The following is a 19,647-nucleotide window of genomic DNA, read 5'->3' on the forward strand; positions in this document are numbered from 1 at the left end:
CCTGGGCCCCTGGGGAATTCAGCAATGGCAATGCCATTGAGTAAAGCATTACCATTGTGCCACTGTGACACCCTATTGAAGGGAAGGTTATGGAAGAAGCAGTTGATGATAGTTGGATTTAGGACACTATTCTGAGGAACTCCTTCAGTGGTGTCCCGGGGCTAAGATGATTTGCCTAGAACATGCACAAACATCTGCCTTTGTGCTAGGTATGACTTAAAGCAATGTTGAGTTTTCTCCCTGATTCCCCTGCACTCCAACTTTGTTAGAGTTTCTTGATGCTTTATTTAGTCAAATGTCGCTTTGATATCAAGGGCAGTCAGTCTCACCTCACTTGTATAATTCTACTCTTTCATCCATGAAGCAATGTTATAATGAGGCGGAACACACACTGAGCATTTCTCTCATTTGCTCTTTTGTTTTCTTTTTCTCTTTGAGTTCATATTGACCCCAGAATCATTGAATGGTTAAAGTGCAGAAGGAGGCCACTCAGCCCTTTACATCCATGCTGGTTCTCTGTAGGATCAGCTCAGCAAGCCTCACTCCCTATCCTTTCCCCACTGCTCTGGATTTTTTTTTTCTCTTTTCAATTACCTTTTGAAAACCATGACTGAATCTATTTCAAGGAGTGATGGTAGACCCTGAGACCTCTGTGGTGGGCTGGGGAAGAAATCATTGTTTGTTCTGATTGGGACGCCCTTTAAACATGACTGATTACCAAAGGTGGTCTCAGTTGAGCCAGACTTTACCAATGTGCTATTGCCCTTCCCTTACAATGATGGCATGAAACACTTGTTTGTTTGACAGAGTATCAGAAGATGGCTCATCACTACCTTCCCAAGGCCAATTAAGGATGGACAATATATGCTGCTCTAGCCAGTGAGCCCCGCATCTATTGACCGAATAATTTTTTAAAAATACACTGAACATTAAATCCTGCGTACTTATATGCCAATACTCAGATCTGAAGGATACTGCTGGAACAGTTAAAGTATACAGCTTCGTACAACCCACAAAATAATTCTACTCATCCAAGCACAGACTGAGAGTATATGATGTTAGCAGTACTCCTCTGTGAGAATTAAACACCTCATCATGTAATATGACGTGGCTTTGCATTAATGAAATAAGGGATTTATTATGTTTATATTGAGCCTCACTTTAATTATCTACAGGGCGTACAGAGTCAACGTGGGGGTATAGAAAGAACAAAGCTGCAAATTTGAAGTTGCACTGTTTACAAATTATTATTCTGGGTTATTGGTACTGGTTATGAACAATTAGAAATTGTTAGTAATACAGGTATTACATAATAATCCATCATAATACTGAATCCTCTCTGTTTTCCTTCCAGCTCGAAGTTATGAAAGCTAAAAGTGAACAAACTCATTCAATTATTCACTTGTTTAAAACACACAATATCCGAGCCATCACTATCATAAACTTTCTAGTGTGGTGAGTATTTGATACAGAGATGGAGTCCATTCAGCCCATCGAGTCTGCACTGGCTGTACTAAAGAACAATCCAGTTATGCTCATTCTCCAAGTCCTGACTATTTATTTTCTCCTTCAAGTTATTATTCAATTCCATTCTGAAGGCTACTGTTCAAACTATCCACGATCAGGCATTCCAATCCAAGCCACTCCTTACAGAAAGTAGTTTTTCCTTCTTTTGTCTTTGGTTATTTTGCCAGTCACTTCAAATCTCTGATTCCTGGTTAACTAAATTTTTATCCAGTGAAAACAATTTCCTCCTCCTTGTTCAATGTATGGAATCATTAACCACTTGCTCGAAGGAGAAAGGCTACAACTTCTCCAATTGATCCATTTAATTAACCTCTCATCTCCAGAAACACTGGAGTAAATCTCTTCCATATTCTGTCAAATGCTTTCACATCTTTCCTAAAGTATGATTGCCAGGCGTGGGTACAATAATCTCTTCAGGGACCGAATGAGGGTTTAATGTGTGATCAGCATAACTACCTGGCTTCTGTATTCCATGGTCTAAAAATTGATTTGCTTTAAGGTCATCGTTTTTTTTACTAATATCAGTAGCTATTGGCTTTCTCAATTGAACTTTTGAAGTAACTTTTAAAACTAGACTTCTCCACTGATGGACAGCTCCTCCAAAGATCTTTGCAGCCCTTTCTTTGCTCAGGCCATTTAGAGAGTCTCCTCTTCCTTTGATGTGCCGGTCTTTTACTTTCAATTTCACTGAGACCCAGTGTTTTTCAGGCCCAAGGGGGTCATTGATCTTAAAACTTTCAAACTTTATTTAAAACAGTTTAGGGACTCCACCTTCACACCCCCTTCCCGCCCCCACCGCAACCCCTCCCCCCCCCCCCACTCACCCAACACCCCACACCCCTATCTCACCCAACACCCCACACCCCTATCCCCACCCATCCTCCTTTACAATTCCACAACTTCTCCTGCTTGAAGTTCCTTAGTACAGTGGCCACTAGCATGGAACTCCTTCAGGCTCTGCTCCCATCTAGAGCCTGTCAATCTCAGCCTCTTCTGTTTCCAGCACTTTTGAAGAACTCGGCCCAGCTTCTTGGGGCATTTTTTCCTTTTCACTTTGTTCTCCTTTAAAAAAAAACAGTTTTGCAGCAATTCTTTCACCTTAAGTTCCAATTTTCCTCAAAATCAAAATTGTAGCTCTTGCTCCTGAGGGTTATTTTCTCTTTTCTTCTGCACATTTCTAAACCCTTGACTGCCAGCCAAGCCAGGCTCATTCCGTGTCTGTCGCTCAGGATCTGGCAATGAATCAACATCTCACTGAATCCACTCACCCAAACACAGGCATTCAAGTAAGTATTTATTTTATCAGACTTCAATTAAAATAGAATATCCACCGATGTTGGGCCAGAGGCAGTGCCATCATAATCATATCCTCATCACCAGATGTAACAATGTGCATTCACAGACTTCATTAGAAACACAAAATGTATTTATTACTTTTTTTAAAAACTGTACAGAGGCCAGCAGCCTCAGAGCTGCTCTCAAGCTGCCCACCCAGTTGCCCTAGTCCCTATGTGTCTTCTGCTTAAGAGAGGACTCCATCCTCTGCATGATTACCCACCCTCAGTCCCAATTGGTCCCCTAACCCAGCTGTGTTGCCCTTGAAGGGACATTCACCACAAATCAGCATGTTAGGCACATAAAACATTTCCACGTGTGCTGTACTCTGCTCACAAGCTAGAGTGAAACTGAGGAGGCTTCATATGACACATGTACCTTTTAGTGATGTTGACACATGTACCTTTTAGTGATGTTTCTAACCCTTAAAGACATAATACAACTTTCTCTTTTTTAAAAAACGATACTTCAGCCCTTCCAAATAAGTATACTTACAATATGTGTTCCTGTTTAATTATCATTACATAAATCTATTGGATGTGAGTTTGATAGTCTGAAACCAGTTTTCACCTCTCTGCCTCATCATGCACGTCACTGTCATTTCCTGATTTGTCAGTCAGCTGATGTATATGTTATTTATGAGATACCAGGTGGTCATTTCATTGTTTGAAGGTATCTGTTGTGTATAGCCTACTTGGATCAGTTCACGGCTCTTTGTGGCTTCATCAGCCTTTGCTCAAGTGCACTGCCATTGCCTTTGGCCTTTACTGCCACATGCCTTGCAGAATTATTGGAAAATGGGACATTTCCTTGATGCGTGCAAAAGGCCACACCTTCCACATGTGTAGCTAGGTTTACTTGTTCTAGTAACTGCATCAACAATTCGTGACATAATTCAAACCCGTCAAGCTTTGTCAACCTGTGAGGATTGCTTCTTATATATGTCCATTCTTGAGCAGCTCTTTGATGCCATAGGTTTTGGGCTTGTTCCTCAGATCTTTCTGGATTGCTTCCATGTGAGTGGATGCAGTTATCAACTCAATAATTCTGTCTGCCATCTCTGAATTTGAAAAACCACAGTACAGACCCTTTTCTTTCCATATGCCCATGAAATGATCTATGGATTCCATCAGCTGCCATTGAGTACAGCAGTTTAACTCAATTCAGAACCAGTTTTCCAATGTAGTCCATATCTTTTGTCAATTAGTTAATCTTCACATGTTCAACTTATACAGACCTTTGTCCCTAATTGTGAATTTTTTTGTGACTTATTTGTCTGATTCAGACACACTCCGAACCAAGAAACCTGTATGTTGGTTAAACATTCTGAATTTGGATAAAAGGTCACTGTATCCCAGTTCAAACTGGGGAATGTTGTGGACATTATGACAATGTCCCTTTGATGTTCCATTTTGTTTTGTTCAGTTGGTTGTTCCTCAACTCCTGAAGCCACCCGTCACAATTGCGACCTTCTCTGGCCTGATTTTTGCCATTTATTTTCATTTATGTATGATTCTCCCTCGCTCACCATCGATCCAACCCACACCCTCTTCAGTCTCCCAATTGAGCTAACCCCAGTGCTAGTCCGCTCTTGAGCAGCTGTCATAAAAATGATGCGCTGTCCCACTCACAAAGCAGGCAAGTGAAATGCTGCATTCTCACCATGGGGGGCTTTCCAGCTTTCCATTTAACCATTATTCTGGTCTTCAAAGCATTTCTGCGTAGTCACCATGCTGCCATTTCAACACTTTCTGACACTGCAGCCTCACTGCGATCCAACCAAAGTGTCAAGGGTCAGTCATGTAGCACGATCTAAAGCCGCACATGTCCTCAAAGTTTCTGCCATGTTGTTCAACCACTGCTGTGCAAAATGTAATGTGCTTTAATGACATGCCCATACTAATCATTTGTAGGGGATTAGGTCACATGTGGTTCATGCATTTAAACTCAGAACATATGTATATGGACGGAAAGCTTAAAAATGCCAGCAGCAGGGTTGTGCCTGCTACACTGTGCTCCAGGCCCAAGTGAAACTGAGGCTGGATTACAGAACACACTTGAATGCTAATGGTGGCATGACGCTATCCATTACAGACATATTACAATGACTTTTCCTATCATAAAATATTAATTCACACTTCTCTGTGTTGAATTCCACCTGTCATCTGGGCAAAGAAATATCACTAACCAGAGTCTCCCCCCAACCCCCCTTCCCAATTTTAACTCTGTGGTCACAGCAAATGTGAAGCATTAAAATGAGCCGACAAAGGGAAAAATTAAGCTCTGCATTCGAGGTTTTACTGAATAACTGGCTTGTTCTTTTCCTGCAGATCTGAGTGTCTCTCCTGTACTGGAAGTTGGTCAGTGTTGGCTATTTAAACCACTTTTAGGCTGTCTTCCTTTCTGAATTTGCAACAACAGCGACATTATACCATAGATATTTAGACCATGCAGCATTGTGGCTTTGTTAATTACTGATTCAGAGACTTGGAATTTTGATCCAAAGACAAGTATTCCAATCCCACTATTTTAGCTGGGGATTTGCAAACAATTACGTAAACAAAAATCTGGAAATAGTTCAAGAAACCTAACTAAAAGTAAAAAAGAGCCTTCAGCTGTGGGGCGGAAAGAAGGGAATTCATTGGATGGATAATTGGGAGCTGATATGCAGTGTTATTCCTTGAGCCACTGGGAGGATGCAGTTTGCAATGGTATTGCACCCAGTGTTTGATTTGCCAAACATTTTCCAATAAGGATGCTGTTATTACTCAATGGAAATGGGGATAGCTTTTGAAGATTAGTTACCTACAAGGAATGTTCCAGTTTACCGACATATAATTAAAATCAATACAGAGCATGGAGCCAGATCAGGTGCTTGCTCTCTGGATGGAAATGATGGGTAGAACGGGGAGCACAAATCAGCAGGAAAGAAAATCGAAGCAAAATGGGGTGGGGGGAGGAATGTTTTAAAAACAGTTTTACAAGATTATTTTTCCCTTTTTGGTGCAGGATGATTCTAACAGCTGAATACTTTAGCCTGTCTTTGAACACACCCAACCTCCATGGTAATGACTATTTGAACTGTTTCTTCGCTGGCGCTATCGAAGTTCCGGCCTACGTAGCAGCTTGGCTTTTCCTCCAGAGGTTTTCTCGCAGGTTCAGCCTTTCGGGCTCACTTCTTCTTGGTGGAATTGTCCTTTTCTTCATTCAGCCCATACCTTCAAGTAACGTTTTAATGTACAGTTAAAAATTGAAATATCTACTGCTAAATGTTTTGAAGCAGCATTTTATGATCAGTTGAAGTGAATGTGTCGCGTAGTCTTTAAGAGACCTGAGCATTCTGTCACACTAATCCACAGACTGTGAAAACTCATCACAACTTCAGTGATATTCGCCGAGCTATAAGGATAAGATGGTGAGGGGACAGCAGCAAGAGAGGGAAAATTGATGGTTCACTGATCCTAAGCCACTTTTGTAATGCCCAAACTTTACTTAACATCAGCATTGACTAAGGAGCTGTATTGCCAAATCACCTCGTCATCTCCTAATACACAAAATTACACACAGGCCTAGATGTCCGGAGGGTGTACCCTAGAGATACTCCCCCCTAGTACCCCATCAATCCATTACATCCACCAGTCTACCCTCCCCATACTGGGGGTTTTCTCAGAAGTCACCACACATAGGCCTAGAAGTCCAGATGGTTGCATGCTGGAGATACTCCTCCAGTCCTTCACCAGTCCAAAACACTGGGTGATTTCTCAGAAATCCCAACACACTGAAAAATTGGAAACTGCTCAGGAGATCTGGCCTTCCAAAGAATAATTAACCTGCATCTGGGACCACCCAAAACCCTGTGTTGAAGTTGGAGGCTTTGAATCACAATCCAGGAAAATTTAGAAGTTTAAAATCAGTTCTAAATCCTGAGTAACTACACTACTGACCCTCCAATTCCCCACTGGACTCCTAGACCTCCCCCTCGAAGCCCTAACTGACCCAAGTAATCCACTCCCCACCGTACAAGTACCCCACAGAGGACCCCGGCCTCCATCTCTCAGTTATTCCCCCATCATTCCATCCGATCCCTCACCCACTTAGTTAACACACTTACCTTCTCCATCGTACCTTTGGGATGTCTAGGGCCAGATTCTCTGACCTTGCCCATGGCTGGGATTTTCCAGTCCGGCTGCTATGAGCAGAGATTTGGCTGAGCACTGTTCTCACTGGCAACGGTAGTGGGGTATGCAAGACTAAAGAATTCTGTCCCTAGACTTCACAGAGTGTGGCAGCTGGCAGCAGAAGGGGGTGCAGTTTGGCTTTCCCCCAGTGATCCAGCATTACGAAAGTGAAACCTACCCTCTACATTTTTCAGAAGGCCTGCGTCAGAAGTCTGGGCAAGTAATGTGGTGCTTTGGTGCAAAGTACGTAAGCAGGAATGGAATGGAAATCTGACAGTGACTCCTTGTAATATTCAATCCCAAAACCTTACACTCTTCCAAGAAGCATGAGCTGAAATTTCTCTAATTCTGTTGCAATTAAATACTACAACTGGAGCTGACATAGTTTTGGAACATAACATACTTAAGCTGTGCAGTAAATCTGTTCAATATATATTTACTGGTCCACCTATAACCCTACCTCGCCATCACCAGCTGAGGTGGGACAGTGGCATAGTGGTACTGTCACTGGTTCAATAATCCAGGGACCCATGATAATGCTCTGGGGACCTGGGTTCAAATCCTGTCGTGGTAGCTGGTGAAATTTGAAAAATGTGGAATTAATGTCTAATGATGACCATAAATCGATTGTCGTAAAAACCCATCTGATTCACTAATGTCCGTTAGGGAAGGAAATCTGTCATCCTTACCTGGTCTGGCCCAAGTGTGACTCCAGAAGCACAACAATGTAGTTGACTCATGCCTTCCGAAATGGTCTAGCAAACCACTCATTCAAGGGCAATTAGGGATAGGCAACAAATGCCAGCCCAGCTAGCGACACCCACATCCTGAACAAAGAAATCTCTTCATTCTTACAGTTCACTCACACAAGAAAGTAAAAGAGAATTAAACCCCATGTACAATGTCCTGTGTTTTCCATTGAGTTACAAAGCGCCAGACACTACCATAATGCATCAGGTGGAATTCTACTGATGAGACCCTGAACTGTTATAATTTTACAGAAGTCACAAAAATCTTCATAATCCTACTTTATTTCCAGGCCCCATTGATAGATGCACTGTAAACTCTGACTGCAAGTGTGCGCAGACGTGACGATCACCTGTATTCAATGGCAGAGGATGGGACGATCTTGGATCTGGCCTACAGGTGGCAGAAATTGAACAGAATGCCATTTGTTCTGGAATTCAGCTCCACTCTAACAGGGAGCTTACTGAGGGTGAGATGGAGTGTGGCAGCAACAAAGACCAAGAAAAGGATCAGTGCAGTGAAACAACCTTGCTTGACCCCAGTCCAAATGTAAATTCACATCTGCAGTGGATCCGTTGTTCAAGATCATGGCTTGCATGTCACCCTGGAGCAGATGGAGGATGAGTGACACACTTTTGGAAGCAGCCTAATTGGAGGAGGACACCCCATAATCCCTCAGACAGTGCTGAAGGTCTTTGTGAGGTCAAAGGCAGCCATGTAGAAGGGTTGGTGCCATTCCACGAATGGCTTTTGTAGTTGACATGCAGTGAAGATCATGTCCATTGTGCCCTTTATTGGGAGGAATCCTCAGTGAGACTGAGAAAGGAGTTCTCCGGCCACAAGGAGAAGACAATTAAGGAGGATTCTCGTGATGATCTTCCTCTGTAGTTACTGCAGTCTGATTTATCATCCTTCTGGAAAGTGGTTAAGGTTACAGCATCTCTGAGCTCTCCTGGTATGCCCTCCTTCCAGATAAGGGAAATAATAAGCTTATGCATTCATGCAGGAATGCTTCGCTGCTATGTTTCAGTGCTTCAATGGAGATCCTGTCTGCTCCTGGTGCCTTGTTGTTCTTTAGTTATCGATGGCATTTTCTACCTCATGCTGGGTTGGGGTTGTGCTGAGATGATGGTGGGGTAGTATGCAGTGGGAAGGAGTAAAGGACATTCACGGTGAATGTAGAGTCACTAATAAGGTCTTAGAAGTGTTTCCTCCAGCAAGCACTGACTTCATCTGTGTCCTTGGTGAGAACTGCTCCAATTTACCTTTCTACTGATTTATCTTTCCAGGAAGAGGTGTAACTACCACCTCGTTCCTCAAGCTGGTCTTCCCCTGATTGCATGTCTCACATAGGATGCCGACATCAAGGTTAAAGCGCCTGAGCTCCTGGGCAATGATGTCTGTACACTGTTCTACTCTGTCGCTGTTGGGATATCCATGAGGGTTCTGATGTTCCAGGTCCAAGATTTCATTTTAAAGGATATAAGATGCCCATGCATGCGTTCTTCTAACAGGCACACCAGCTACCACACAGACTTGATGAACCAAGGCCTCGGTCCGGGAGGGGGTCCAAAACACGAAGACAACTGGAGACCAGGCTGTGCTGAATGGGCATTGGATATACAGGCACACATACTCTTACTATCCTCTTCTCTCCTTCCCACAGAAAGTGTAGGAAAAGTGACAACAAATGCTTTGTCATTAGAGTCCTCATCCAGCCCTAATGACGCCACTGTTATCCTGGCCAGCCTCCAATCCTCTTTAAATTTAAACCATCCAAACCTTTATTGCTTGTAAGCTCACCCATATCAATACTCTCTTTCCCATCACACCCGCCCCTAATAACTTCAATTTGTTGCCTGTCCTTAATGCATCAAATTAAAATTTCCACTCGATGTTAGTTTCGCTGACGTTTTATACTTCTATGTAGAATCTCGTTTATTAGGAAACTGTGGGTTCGCACATTTTCATCCATGAATTTTAATAGATGGGGAGCACCATTATATATTCCCAATATGTTCTCCTAACAGTCAAAGGTTTATGTCTGAAGCGCACATTTGGAAAGTCAGCCCAAGCGTTGAATGTGTGATAGGATTATAGAGATACACGTGCGTTAAAAATCTGTACTTTCCAATATGTTCACTGTTCCTTGTGTGTTTTCTAGATCTTTTAGTACTTTCCACCATTCTGGTGATGATTGGAAAATTAGGAACCACAACTGCCTTCGCCATAGTTTATGTCTACACTGCTGAGCTGTACCCAACTGTGGTAAGAAACATGGGTGTCGGAGTGAGCTCGATGGCCTCCAGGCTGGGCAGTATCATTTCACCTTATATTTTTCATCTTGGTAAGATAAGACATATAACTTCCATGTAGAGGTAGAATGTCAGGAAATTTCTTGTACTGCCCTGGTTCGCATCGGCTCTTCCCCAAATCCACACCACTCATGTGCACTTGGTGTAAATGAAGAGATGAATGAGCTAATGGGTGGGATTTTCCAGCCCATTTACCCCTGAAATCCTTCCCTAGTTCAATGGACCTTTCTGTGGTCCACCCCTAGCCTGCTACGATTCCCATGGCACGCGGAACAGGAAAATTTGCCCCAATAAATAGAGTCTGTAAATATGCAGAAGATACCTGATGGACAGCACAGTAGCACAGTGATTAGCACTACTGCCTCACAGCGCTTCCCGGCTTGGGTCACTCTCTATGTGGAGTTTGCATGTACTCCCCGTGTCTGTGCGGGTTTCCTCTGGATGCTCCAGATTCCTCCCACAATCCAAAAATGTGCAGGTTAGGTGATTGGCCATAATAACTTCTCCCTCAGTGTGCCCGAACAGGTGCCGGATTGTGGCGATTTGGGGATTTTCACAATAACTTCATTACAGTGTGAAAGTAAGCCTACTGGTGACTAATAAATACATTTTTAAAAAGCCTGTTCCTCCTTGGAGCTGCATGTCTCTCACCCAACATACATTTTTCTGAATCTCACTGTCTGAGGCTAAGGGTGGTGGTCTTTGAGTGAAATCTTCATCCCAGGGAATGATTGTGAAAACTGTTTGGAATTGTTGAAATGATGACATTTTCCATGCCAGGGGTAAGTCCCATGGCTGAGTGGGAATAGGGAGTGCTCCCTGCTGCAAAGGTAGGTGAGAATTCATACCATACCACACAACATTGGTCTAATTTATTACATAGATGGGGGTTTGCCGTAGTTTTGCACAGCTGGGCAGGCACTGCAATCTGGGTGCCATATTTGAAGCTTTCCCCCATTGAAGAAGATTCAGCTCCTGGAAGGCCCTGAAGGTAGAAGATTTATGTCATAGATGCTCCACCCATCCCATGCCAAACATGGTATTACAGGGTTCGATCGCTGGAGACATCCACCTTCACTTCAGAGTCTCCCAAGCTACTCCATGCCTTCTGGCACCAAGTCCAACATTCTGAATGCTGAGTGTTGTTCAGGTGTGTTCTGGACCAGCATGAGCACCCACTGGCTGCTCGGTTGACTAGACAAGGCGTCCAGTTCCTGATAGACCTACATCTGCAATCCGTTAACGGGATGCAAAATAATTCAATGGTAGCGTCTGGTAGGAATGGCAACCCATTATGATGTGCTGGAACCCACTTTCCTGCCATCATTTTACACCAGTGGGAAACCAACTTTTTTTTTAGCACCTGCCACATTGTCTTCCACCAGCACCCTGCTTCCTTCTCCCACCCCCCCAATGCCAACCTGACCTTTTAGCCACCGTGTTTATATAGTTAGTCCAGTTCAATTTCTGGTCCATTGTAACCCCACAATAATAAGACTGGGGGGGTGGGGGCGGGGAGTTCAGTGAAGTAATGCCATTGAATACTTATGGTTAGGTTCTTTCTTGCTCATTACCTGTCATGAATGTTATTAACCATACGTGAGTTTGCACAATTTAGCCCCAGATGGTCAGTTTTTTTTTAGCACGACTTATTTCTTAGCCCTACTTATGTTATTGGTGCCAACCTGGACCTTCCCATTCCTAATCTGCAACAACTCAATCCTTCCCCTTTGAGTTCCTTTCCAACCAAGAGGGAATGTCTTTAACACTGGCACAGGGTAGTCAATAGCTAGCAAGGCTCATATTCCCGGCCACAGAGGAACTGGAGCTATTCCCATAACTGTACGTCTCTTACTGCTAATACGTTCCTGTTCATTCCCCCACTTGAATGGATCTGAGTAATCAAATGGTGTGGTCAGCTTGCTCAGAACCTGGAGATGCTGTCCTCGTCCACACATTCTGCAAGAATCTTATACTTGTTTCACAAGTACAAGGGCTGCAGCTTCACCCTCTGGATCCCAACATGTGCCTCATTCATATGGATACCCTGATCACAGGCCAACTGTGAAATATTTAAGCCAAGGGACGCGACTGCCTCCTGGAACAAAGCTCGACTTAAGCTCATCCAGCCTGCACTGAAGCCTGATGAAATGCAAACATTTACAGCAGAGGTGATGTCTCTGGATCATACTGCTGGCTAACAATCCCCATATGCTACAAATGCATCACAGCACCGACCCTAATATATTAATTGTATTTTATTTATCTGGATGGCTTGGTGGCATAGTGGTTAGCACTGCTACCTCACAGCGCCAGGGACCCGGATTCAAATCCGGCCTTGAGAGACTGTCTGTGTGGTGTTTTCATGTTCTTCCCGTGCATGTGGGTTTCCTCTAGGTGCTCTGGTTTCCTGACGCACTCCAAACATCTCAGGGTAATGGATTGGCCATGCTAAATTGTCCCTTAGTTTCAGAGGGATTAGCAGGGTAAATACATGAGGTTACAGTGACAGGACTGTTGTTGGATTGTTGTTGATGAAGGTTGGATTGTTGTTGATGAAGATTAAATGGGCCAAATGGTCTCCTTCTGCACTGTAGGAATGCTATGATTCTATTCTATGAGAATACCACTTGCTCCCTCATTGAGTCGCATTCCCTTCTCACCGGATTCCCAACCTATGTGCTCTGTAGAAACTACAGTACATCAAAGTGGGTTTATTTTTGCCCTGTTTTTATGAGATATTGGAGGAGGTTCCCAGTTGTAACACTTACTCCTCTCCCTGGTATTTATTCCTATTTTCCATCTGGGAAATCTACATAATGAGAACCAATCTCTACCCTTAAAAAGGTTACTCTCCATCAAGTGATTGGCTATTTGCTCAAGCCAGGAGTGGTGGTTTTAATATCACCATCAACAGCAACATTTATCTACACAGCACCTTTAAGGGGACAAATGATCTCAAAGTGTTTCACAGGACCATTATATAATGCAACTTGACACCGAGTCACATAAGGTGCTCTTGGGACAGATGACCTAAAGCTTAAGTGTTCGAGGTAGGTTTTAAGAAGCCCCTTTGAGGAGGAGAGAAATAGAATCACACCTGGAGTGAACCACCTTATACTCACACTAATGCCAAAATCAAAAATAGTTGGAGTCTCGACTAACTTCATAGTGTACCTTAAGAGTTTCTTAAGAGAGAGGCATAAGGACCTTTGTGCCTAGCCACTGCAGACATGGTCAGCAAATGGTGAAGTGATCAAAATCAGGGAAGAGCAAGTGACCAGGATTGGAAGAGTGTTGATATATTGCAATGTTGTAGAGAGTGCAAGATAGAGGGTAGGTGAGGCCACAGAGGGATTTGAAAACAAGTAAGATCATTTCAAAATTGGGACGTTGACAGACCAAGAGATAATGTAGACCACAGAGATGGTAGACAAATGATACTATGTCATTTGATATGATTTATTATTGTCACACGTATAGTATAAAGTGAAAAGTATTGTTTCTTGCGTGCTATACAAAGTATACCATTCATAGAGAAGGAAAGGAGAGAGTGCACAATGTAGTGGCACAGTCATAGCTGGAGTATAGAGAAAGATCAATTTAATGAAAGCATTGTTAGAGAATTTAAAGAGTTGGAATAAAGTTTTAGAAGCATAGAGCGAGAGTAAAAGATAGAATTAAAAGGTATACTGGATACAGCTTGCAAGAAGTCATCTCACTTCATCTTGTGAAAGCTAGGATACAGGGTTTTGATTGACTTGAAGTTTTTGGAGGATGGAGATTAGGAGGCTGGCCAAAAATAGCATTGAAATAATCAAGTTAAAACATGATAAATGGAGATGAAGGTCTCAATTAATAGGTGACCTGAGATGGGGCAGATCCAGAAGATGCCACAGAGGTGAAAAGAGGTAGCATCGGTGATGAAGAAGATAATTGACTAGAAGTTCATCATGGCCATATTGGGCACAAAGGTTATGAATGGTCTAGTCCAACATTAAAAAACTGTCAGGGAGAGGAATAGTGTCTGTGCTAATGGAGTGTGTAGTAGGGACCTAAAACAATAGAGTGATCTTACCAAAAAAGGTTCTAAGTGCCAAACTGGCATGAAAATGGGAGAAATTCACACCTTTTTTGGGTGACAAACCACTGTGCCATTGTGCTGTCCACACATGACTCTTTTATCAATCAACTTAATTAAATCTTACTCTGAAACCCCTGGGGACAACCCAAAAACAAAACTGTACTGGCTCAGATTAAAGCAAACACCTTAATATTCTGGATCAATTATGCTTGTACATTCTTAGCATGTGAATTGCCTGGAGCAGACAAATTGGCACCCTAATCAGAGCCAAAGTTTAAAACATTCCCCTCACAAGAAACATGATATAAATACATTTCTTTAAGGCACAGTATTGTCACACATGCAGTGTTTATGACTTTATGTAATTATGCTGATCTTCTCCTAACAGACAACTCATTCTGTACTGTCACAGGTTTTTATTATGAGTTTCTGCCTTATATTCTGATGGGGAGTTTGACAGTGTTTTCAGCATTCCTGGTTCTATTCCTGCCTGAAACACTCAATATTCCTCTCCCTGAAACCATTGACCAGATGCAGAAAATGAAAAGGTACGTCTTCATCAAATGGATGTTTCCAATTATAAAGATGGGAATGGAGGCGGGGATGGAAGAGGAAAGGGTGCTGTTAAAGTTGGGGTGGGGTCAACATTGGGATAATTCCTGATGCATTTCCATTAACAGGAAGCTTTTCCAATATTGGACAGCCAATAGAAGTGGTTTAGGTCCAAATCAGTGTGAACCTGCAGGATTGCCTCACACTGCTAAAGCACCTACCCCACCTCCAGCCACCCGCCCACCCCCCATACAGTGTCTACCAGGTCATTGGAGAGCTAGAAGTTGTTAGCCCCAACGACAAGGGCTGCACAAATTCATGTTTCCAGTTGAATTAAAGTAATACATTGCGGATGCTGGAGATCTGAAGCAAAAACAGAAAATGCTGAAAAACTTCAGTGTAGCTTTTCTGTGTTCCCTGATAAGGGTGCCTCAATTTTGAGCTGCCCTCACAATTCCCCCACCCACAGAAGTGCCCACCTCTTCCAGCAGGGTTGCTGGACATTCATTGCTGCAGAGTTCTGAGTGGTCCTCCACCTCACTGGACATCCCACCATGTTTAATTGGGCCTGCAAAGGTAGCTTCTGTATTGGATGCCTCCAGGAAGATCTTGAGTGACATCCCTTCACTGCCACATCCAGGTTCCAGGCCCAGATTTGAATGCAGTGCTGAGGCCCTGATAATCCTGGAAAGAATCTTGCCCTTTGATTCAGTCTATTTCTCAGTTTTCTGCTCTGGACAGAAGTTCATAATTATCGAATGCTTTTAACGTGGACTCTGTTCCAAGGTGCTTCACTGAGGAGAAAAGGAGCAAATATCTGTCCTTTGTGAGAGAGCTGGAAGAGGTGATCAAGAGCCAGGCTAAAAATGTCTATTTTAATAGAGGGAGAGGGACAGAGAGCTGGAGGCATTCGGAGAGAGATTTTCACAGAGCTCTGCAGTGGTAGATATTACAGTGTTGAGAAGCTGAGACACCAGGAAAGGGGGTCAGACCCAGGGTGAAGTGAGGATCTGAAGGTACGAAGATGAGTCTTATTTAAGATCCGAGCTTCTATGAGATTCAGTTCCATGTAACTCCTGTTAGTGTATTATTGTATTAAACACCATTCCTAATCTTAGGCAATGACTCCTGATGCAACACTTGGCTGTTGCAGCTCATTTGATTTCTACATATGCACATTCCAGAAGTGGAAAAGAAAGGTAGAGAGACGTATGGACGGACTCCCCACCACCCGCAGCTGCCTTGTGACTACTCCCTCAGGCCCAGTCCCACAAGACCAGTCCCCAAACTGGCCAAACACCTGCAGACCACCCCTTGCCCCCACCAGTCCCTCCCACACCCTAGCACAGGCCATCAATCTCCCACCCTCAACTGGTAGCACCCCAAACTGCCAACATCCATCTCGCAAACTAGCCAACCCTGCAACTCCCATCCCCGCCCCTGAGTGGCCAATTCCCCCACCAATGATTTACCCTCCTCCCTGACTAACCAAATCCTCAGTCCCCCAATTCCTCCAACTGACCAAGCACCCTACATGCTGTTTGACCCCCCTCCACCCAATATTGACCAAAGCCTGCACATCCTTAATGGCTGAATCCCCCACACCTCAACACCAACCCACTTCCCCCGCCTGCACAAAACACTTAACCCGCCAAGTATGAAACCTCCACCCATCAGCTGGCTGACTGACTCCACTCTTCCACACCTTCCCAATTGGCCCCTGACAAATGAAACCCACCACCCGCGCCCCTAGCCTTTTCTGACCCAAATTCCAATCACTTACTGACAAGCTTACCTTCTGCTTGGCTTGAAAGTACCTGAAAATCAAAATCAAATCAAAAATCAAATTAAAATAAAAAACTTTTGGCTTGAAAGTACCTGAATCGGGCAGCACAGTGGCACAGTGGTTAGCACTGCTGCCTCACAGTGCCAGAGACCCAGTTCAATTCCTGGCTTGCGTTACTGTGTGTATGGAGGCTGCACATTCTCCCCATGTCTATGTGGGTTTTCTCTGGGTGCTCTGGTTTCCTCTCATGGTTCGAAAGACGTGCTGGTTAGGTGCATTGTTTGTATTAAATTCTCCCTCAGTGTACCCAAACAGGCACAGGAGTGTGGTGACTAGGGGATTTTCACAGTAGTTTCATTGCAGTGTTAATGTAAGCCTACTTGTGACACTAATAAATAAACCTTTAAACTCAGCTTATCTGCGGCAAATGTAAGAAAGGGATACAGCTTCCTTCCATCTGATCTTGCAGCACTGCGCTTCTCAGTTTTTGTTTGGCCTGAATCAGCAGTTCGAGCCAGACAGGTTTGAAAAAAATTTCACAGTAAACTAAGTAGCAGCAGAGTGGCAGTCATACCCTAATTGCCACTCTGTGGAATTCCATGCCCGTTGTATCAGTTATGGTTCAGTGATTGTCAGAAGGCTGTGGGCTCAAACCCCCGTCCTGGAGACTTAACCGAAGATGGGATATTCCAGCCGCACTCACAGTAGTGGATTAACTACCACCCAGTGCCCTAGGCTGAGCTTTAGTAAGGCCTCCTGACCTTGCCCCCTGCCTCCTGCCCCACCCTTCGTTGAATAGAATAAAGTGACGTTAGATAACTTATATTGTTGTACTATGTATAACGTACTACAGGTATAACAGCATAAAGTTATATGAATCAATTACAGCCCTTTTATTCATTTATTTTTCATTTTCTTTACATGTGTACTTTAAAAAGCTTCCGTGTTTTTTGGTTTACAAAAGTAAACCAAAACAGCGTGTAAATCAACGGAAAGTTATTCAGTCTTAAAAGGGTTAAACCAATTTGTTTTTGCTCTCGGGACCCCCTCCCATCCAGGCTCCTAGGCGTAAGCCTACTCAACCTTATGGTTAATCCGCCACTGCGCACTCATCCCAAAACCGGAAAATCCTGCCTGAGGTCAACGGACGCTTGAATGGCCCATTCCCCACCCCATCTTGCTATGATTCCCATGGTGGGTGGAACGGGAACCACCCCTCCCTCCCCAGTCCCACAATTCTCTGGTCCTTGTCACCATGCTGTGAACAAACTGTGAGGCCACAATGAGAAAAATTCAGTGACTGTACTTCATTGCCTTAAGGCTTTGAAAGGCACTGCGTGAGTTTGATAATTAGTAAAGAAAGGTGTTCAAAGAAAAGGAAGAAGTCCCAGTTATTTTTATTCCATGTTGTTCAGTGCAGTGACCAGAGTGTTTGAAGGCTGCAGAACAATCTTGGAGGTTTGGCAATCCCATACAGACCACTGAGGTTAATAGCAGTATTTCCAACAGACGTTCTGATGATCTAACACCACGTACATGTGGCAGCGAACTTTTGATGTCCTGATCTATAAATTTCAATATTATAGGTTGCAGGAAATTGAGTTGAAAACAATGAACACTATCCGGAATTCCTGCAATATTTCTTTCAAAACGTGTTAATAATCCTTAAAAAGAAAATAAGCCTAAGACATATCAGCTTGGCATGTCTTAATAAGTTAATTCTAACGTATTTCAGCACATTTATTGCTGAATATTGCCAGCTTTTACTTGTGCACCCTATCCACTGAGGTGATCAGTCTGCGTTTAGACCATAAGACATAGCAGCAGAATTAGGCCACTCGGCCCATCAAATCTGCTCTGCCATTCAATCATGGCTGATATTTTTCTCATCCCCTGATCTCCTTATTAATCAAGAACCTATCTATCTCTGACTTAAAGACAGTCAATGACCTGGCCTCCACAGCCTTCTGTGGCAAAGAGTTCCACAGATTCACCACTCTCTGGCAGAAGACATGCCTCCTCATCTCTGTTTTAAAAGATCATTCCTCTAGCCTGAGGGTGTGTCCTCTGATTCTAGATTTTCCGATGAGTGGAAACATCCTCTCTACATCCACTCTATCCAGGGCTCGCAATATCTTGTAAGTTTCAATAAGATCTCCCCCTATCCTTTTAAATTCCAACGAGTACAGATTCAGAGTCCTCGACCGTTCTTCATACGACAAGCTCTTTATTCCAGGGATCATTCTTGTGAACCTCCTCTCCTTTCCACGGTCAGCACATGCTTCCTTAGATATGGTGCCCAAAACTGCTCACAATACTCCAAATGGGGTCTGACCAGAGCCTTATACAGCCTCAGAAGTACATCCCTTCTCTTGTATTCCAGGCCACTTGACATGAATGCTAACATTGCATTTGCCTTCCTGACTGCCAACTAAACCTGCATGTTAACTTTAAGAGAATCTTGAACAAAGACTCCCAAGTCCTTTTGTGCTTCTGATTTCCTAAGCATTCCCCCCTTTAGAAAATAGTCTATGACTCCATTCCTCCTTCCAAAGCTTGATTGAAAGGTGCCGATCTCAGGTACAAAGCTTATATTCCCATCATACCTGACATCCCCGCATGCTTTATTCTTTGAAATCTGTGGCTTAGTAATGCATTGGTACATTGGCAATCTTCATTGTCATATCAGCTGACCCTAAACCTAGGTGGACAGTGGGAGCCTTTTACCTCGGATGGAGATGGCTAACACAAGGGGACATAGCTTTAAATTAAGGGGTGGTAATTATAGGACGGATGTCAGAGGTAGGTTCTTTACTCAGAGGATAGTAAGGTCGTGGAATGCCCTACCTGCGCCAACTTTAAGGGCGTTCAAATGGTCTGTGGATAGGCATATGGATAGCACTGGAATAGTTTAGGTTAGAGGGTCATTAGATTGGTTCCACTGGTCGGCGCAACATCGAGGCCTGCACTGCGCTGTAATGTTCTATGTTCTATGTTCTAAGCCTTTTTGAATTACTCAAACAAAATCAATCTGTTATAAATAAGTGATTGTGCCTAAAGAAAGGAAGGTGACAAAAAAAATCAGTTCATTATTTATGATAGGTTTTTTTTATCTGATTACAG

General features: G+C 43.4%; 1 protein-coding gene across 1 annotated transcript in view; it reads left to right on the top strand.

The window, feature by feature from the left end:
• LOC145351777 (organic cation/carnitine transporter 2-like) overlaps window positions 1–19,647 on the top strand; it is a 69,895-nt gene that overhangs the window by 43,902 nt on the left and 6,346 nt on the right. Inside the window, exons 6-9 of the mRNA XM_080201401.1 lie at window positions 1,355–1,455; window positions 5,872–6,086; window positions 9,952–10,134; window positions 14,599–14,734. Of these exons, the coding sequence (XP_080057527.1) occupies window positions 1,355–1,455; window positions 5,872–6,086; window positions 9,952–10,134; window positions 14,599–14,734 (635 nt within the window). The remainder of the gene's footprint in view (window positions 1–1,354; window positions 1,456–5,871; window positions 6,087–9,951; window positions 10,135–14,598; window positions 14,735–19,647) is intronic.

This window comes from Carcharhinus amblyrhynchos, chromosome 13 (assembly GCF_965287045.1).
Source record: "Carcharhinus amblyrhynchos chromosome 13, sCarAmb.v2.hapA, whole genome shotgun sequence".
Lineage (NCBI taxonomy): Eukaryota > Metazoa > Chordata > Chondrichthyes > Carcharhiniformes > Carcharhinidae > Carcharhinus > Carcharhinus amblyrhynchos.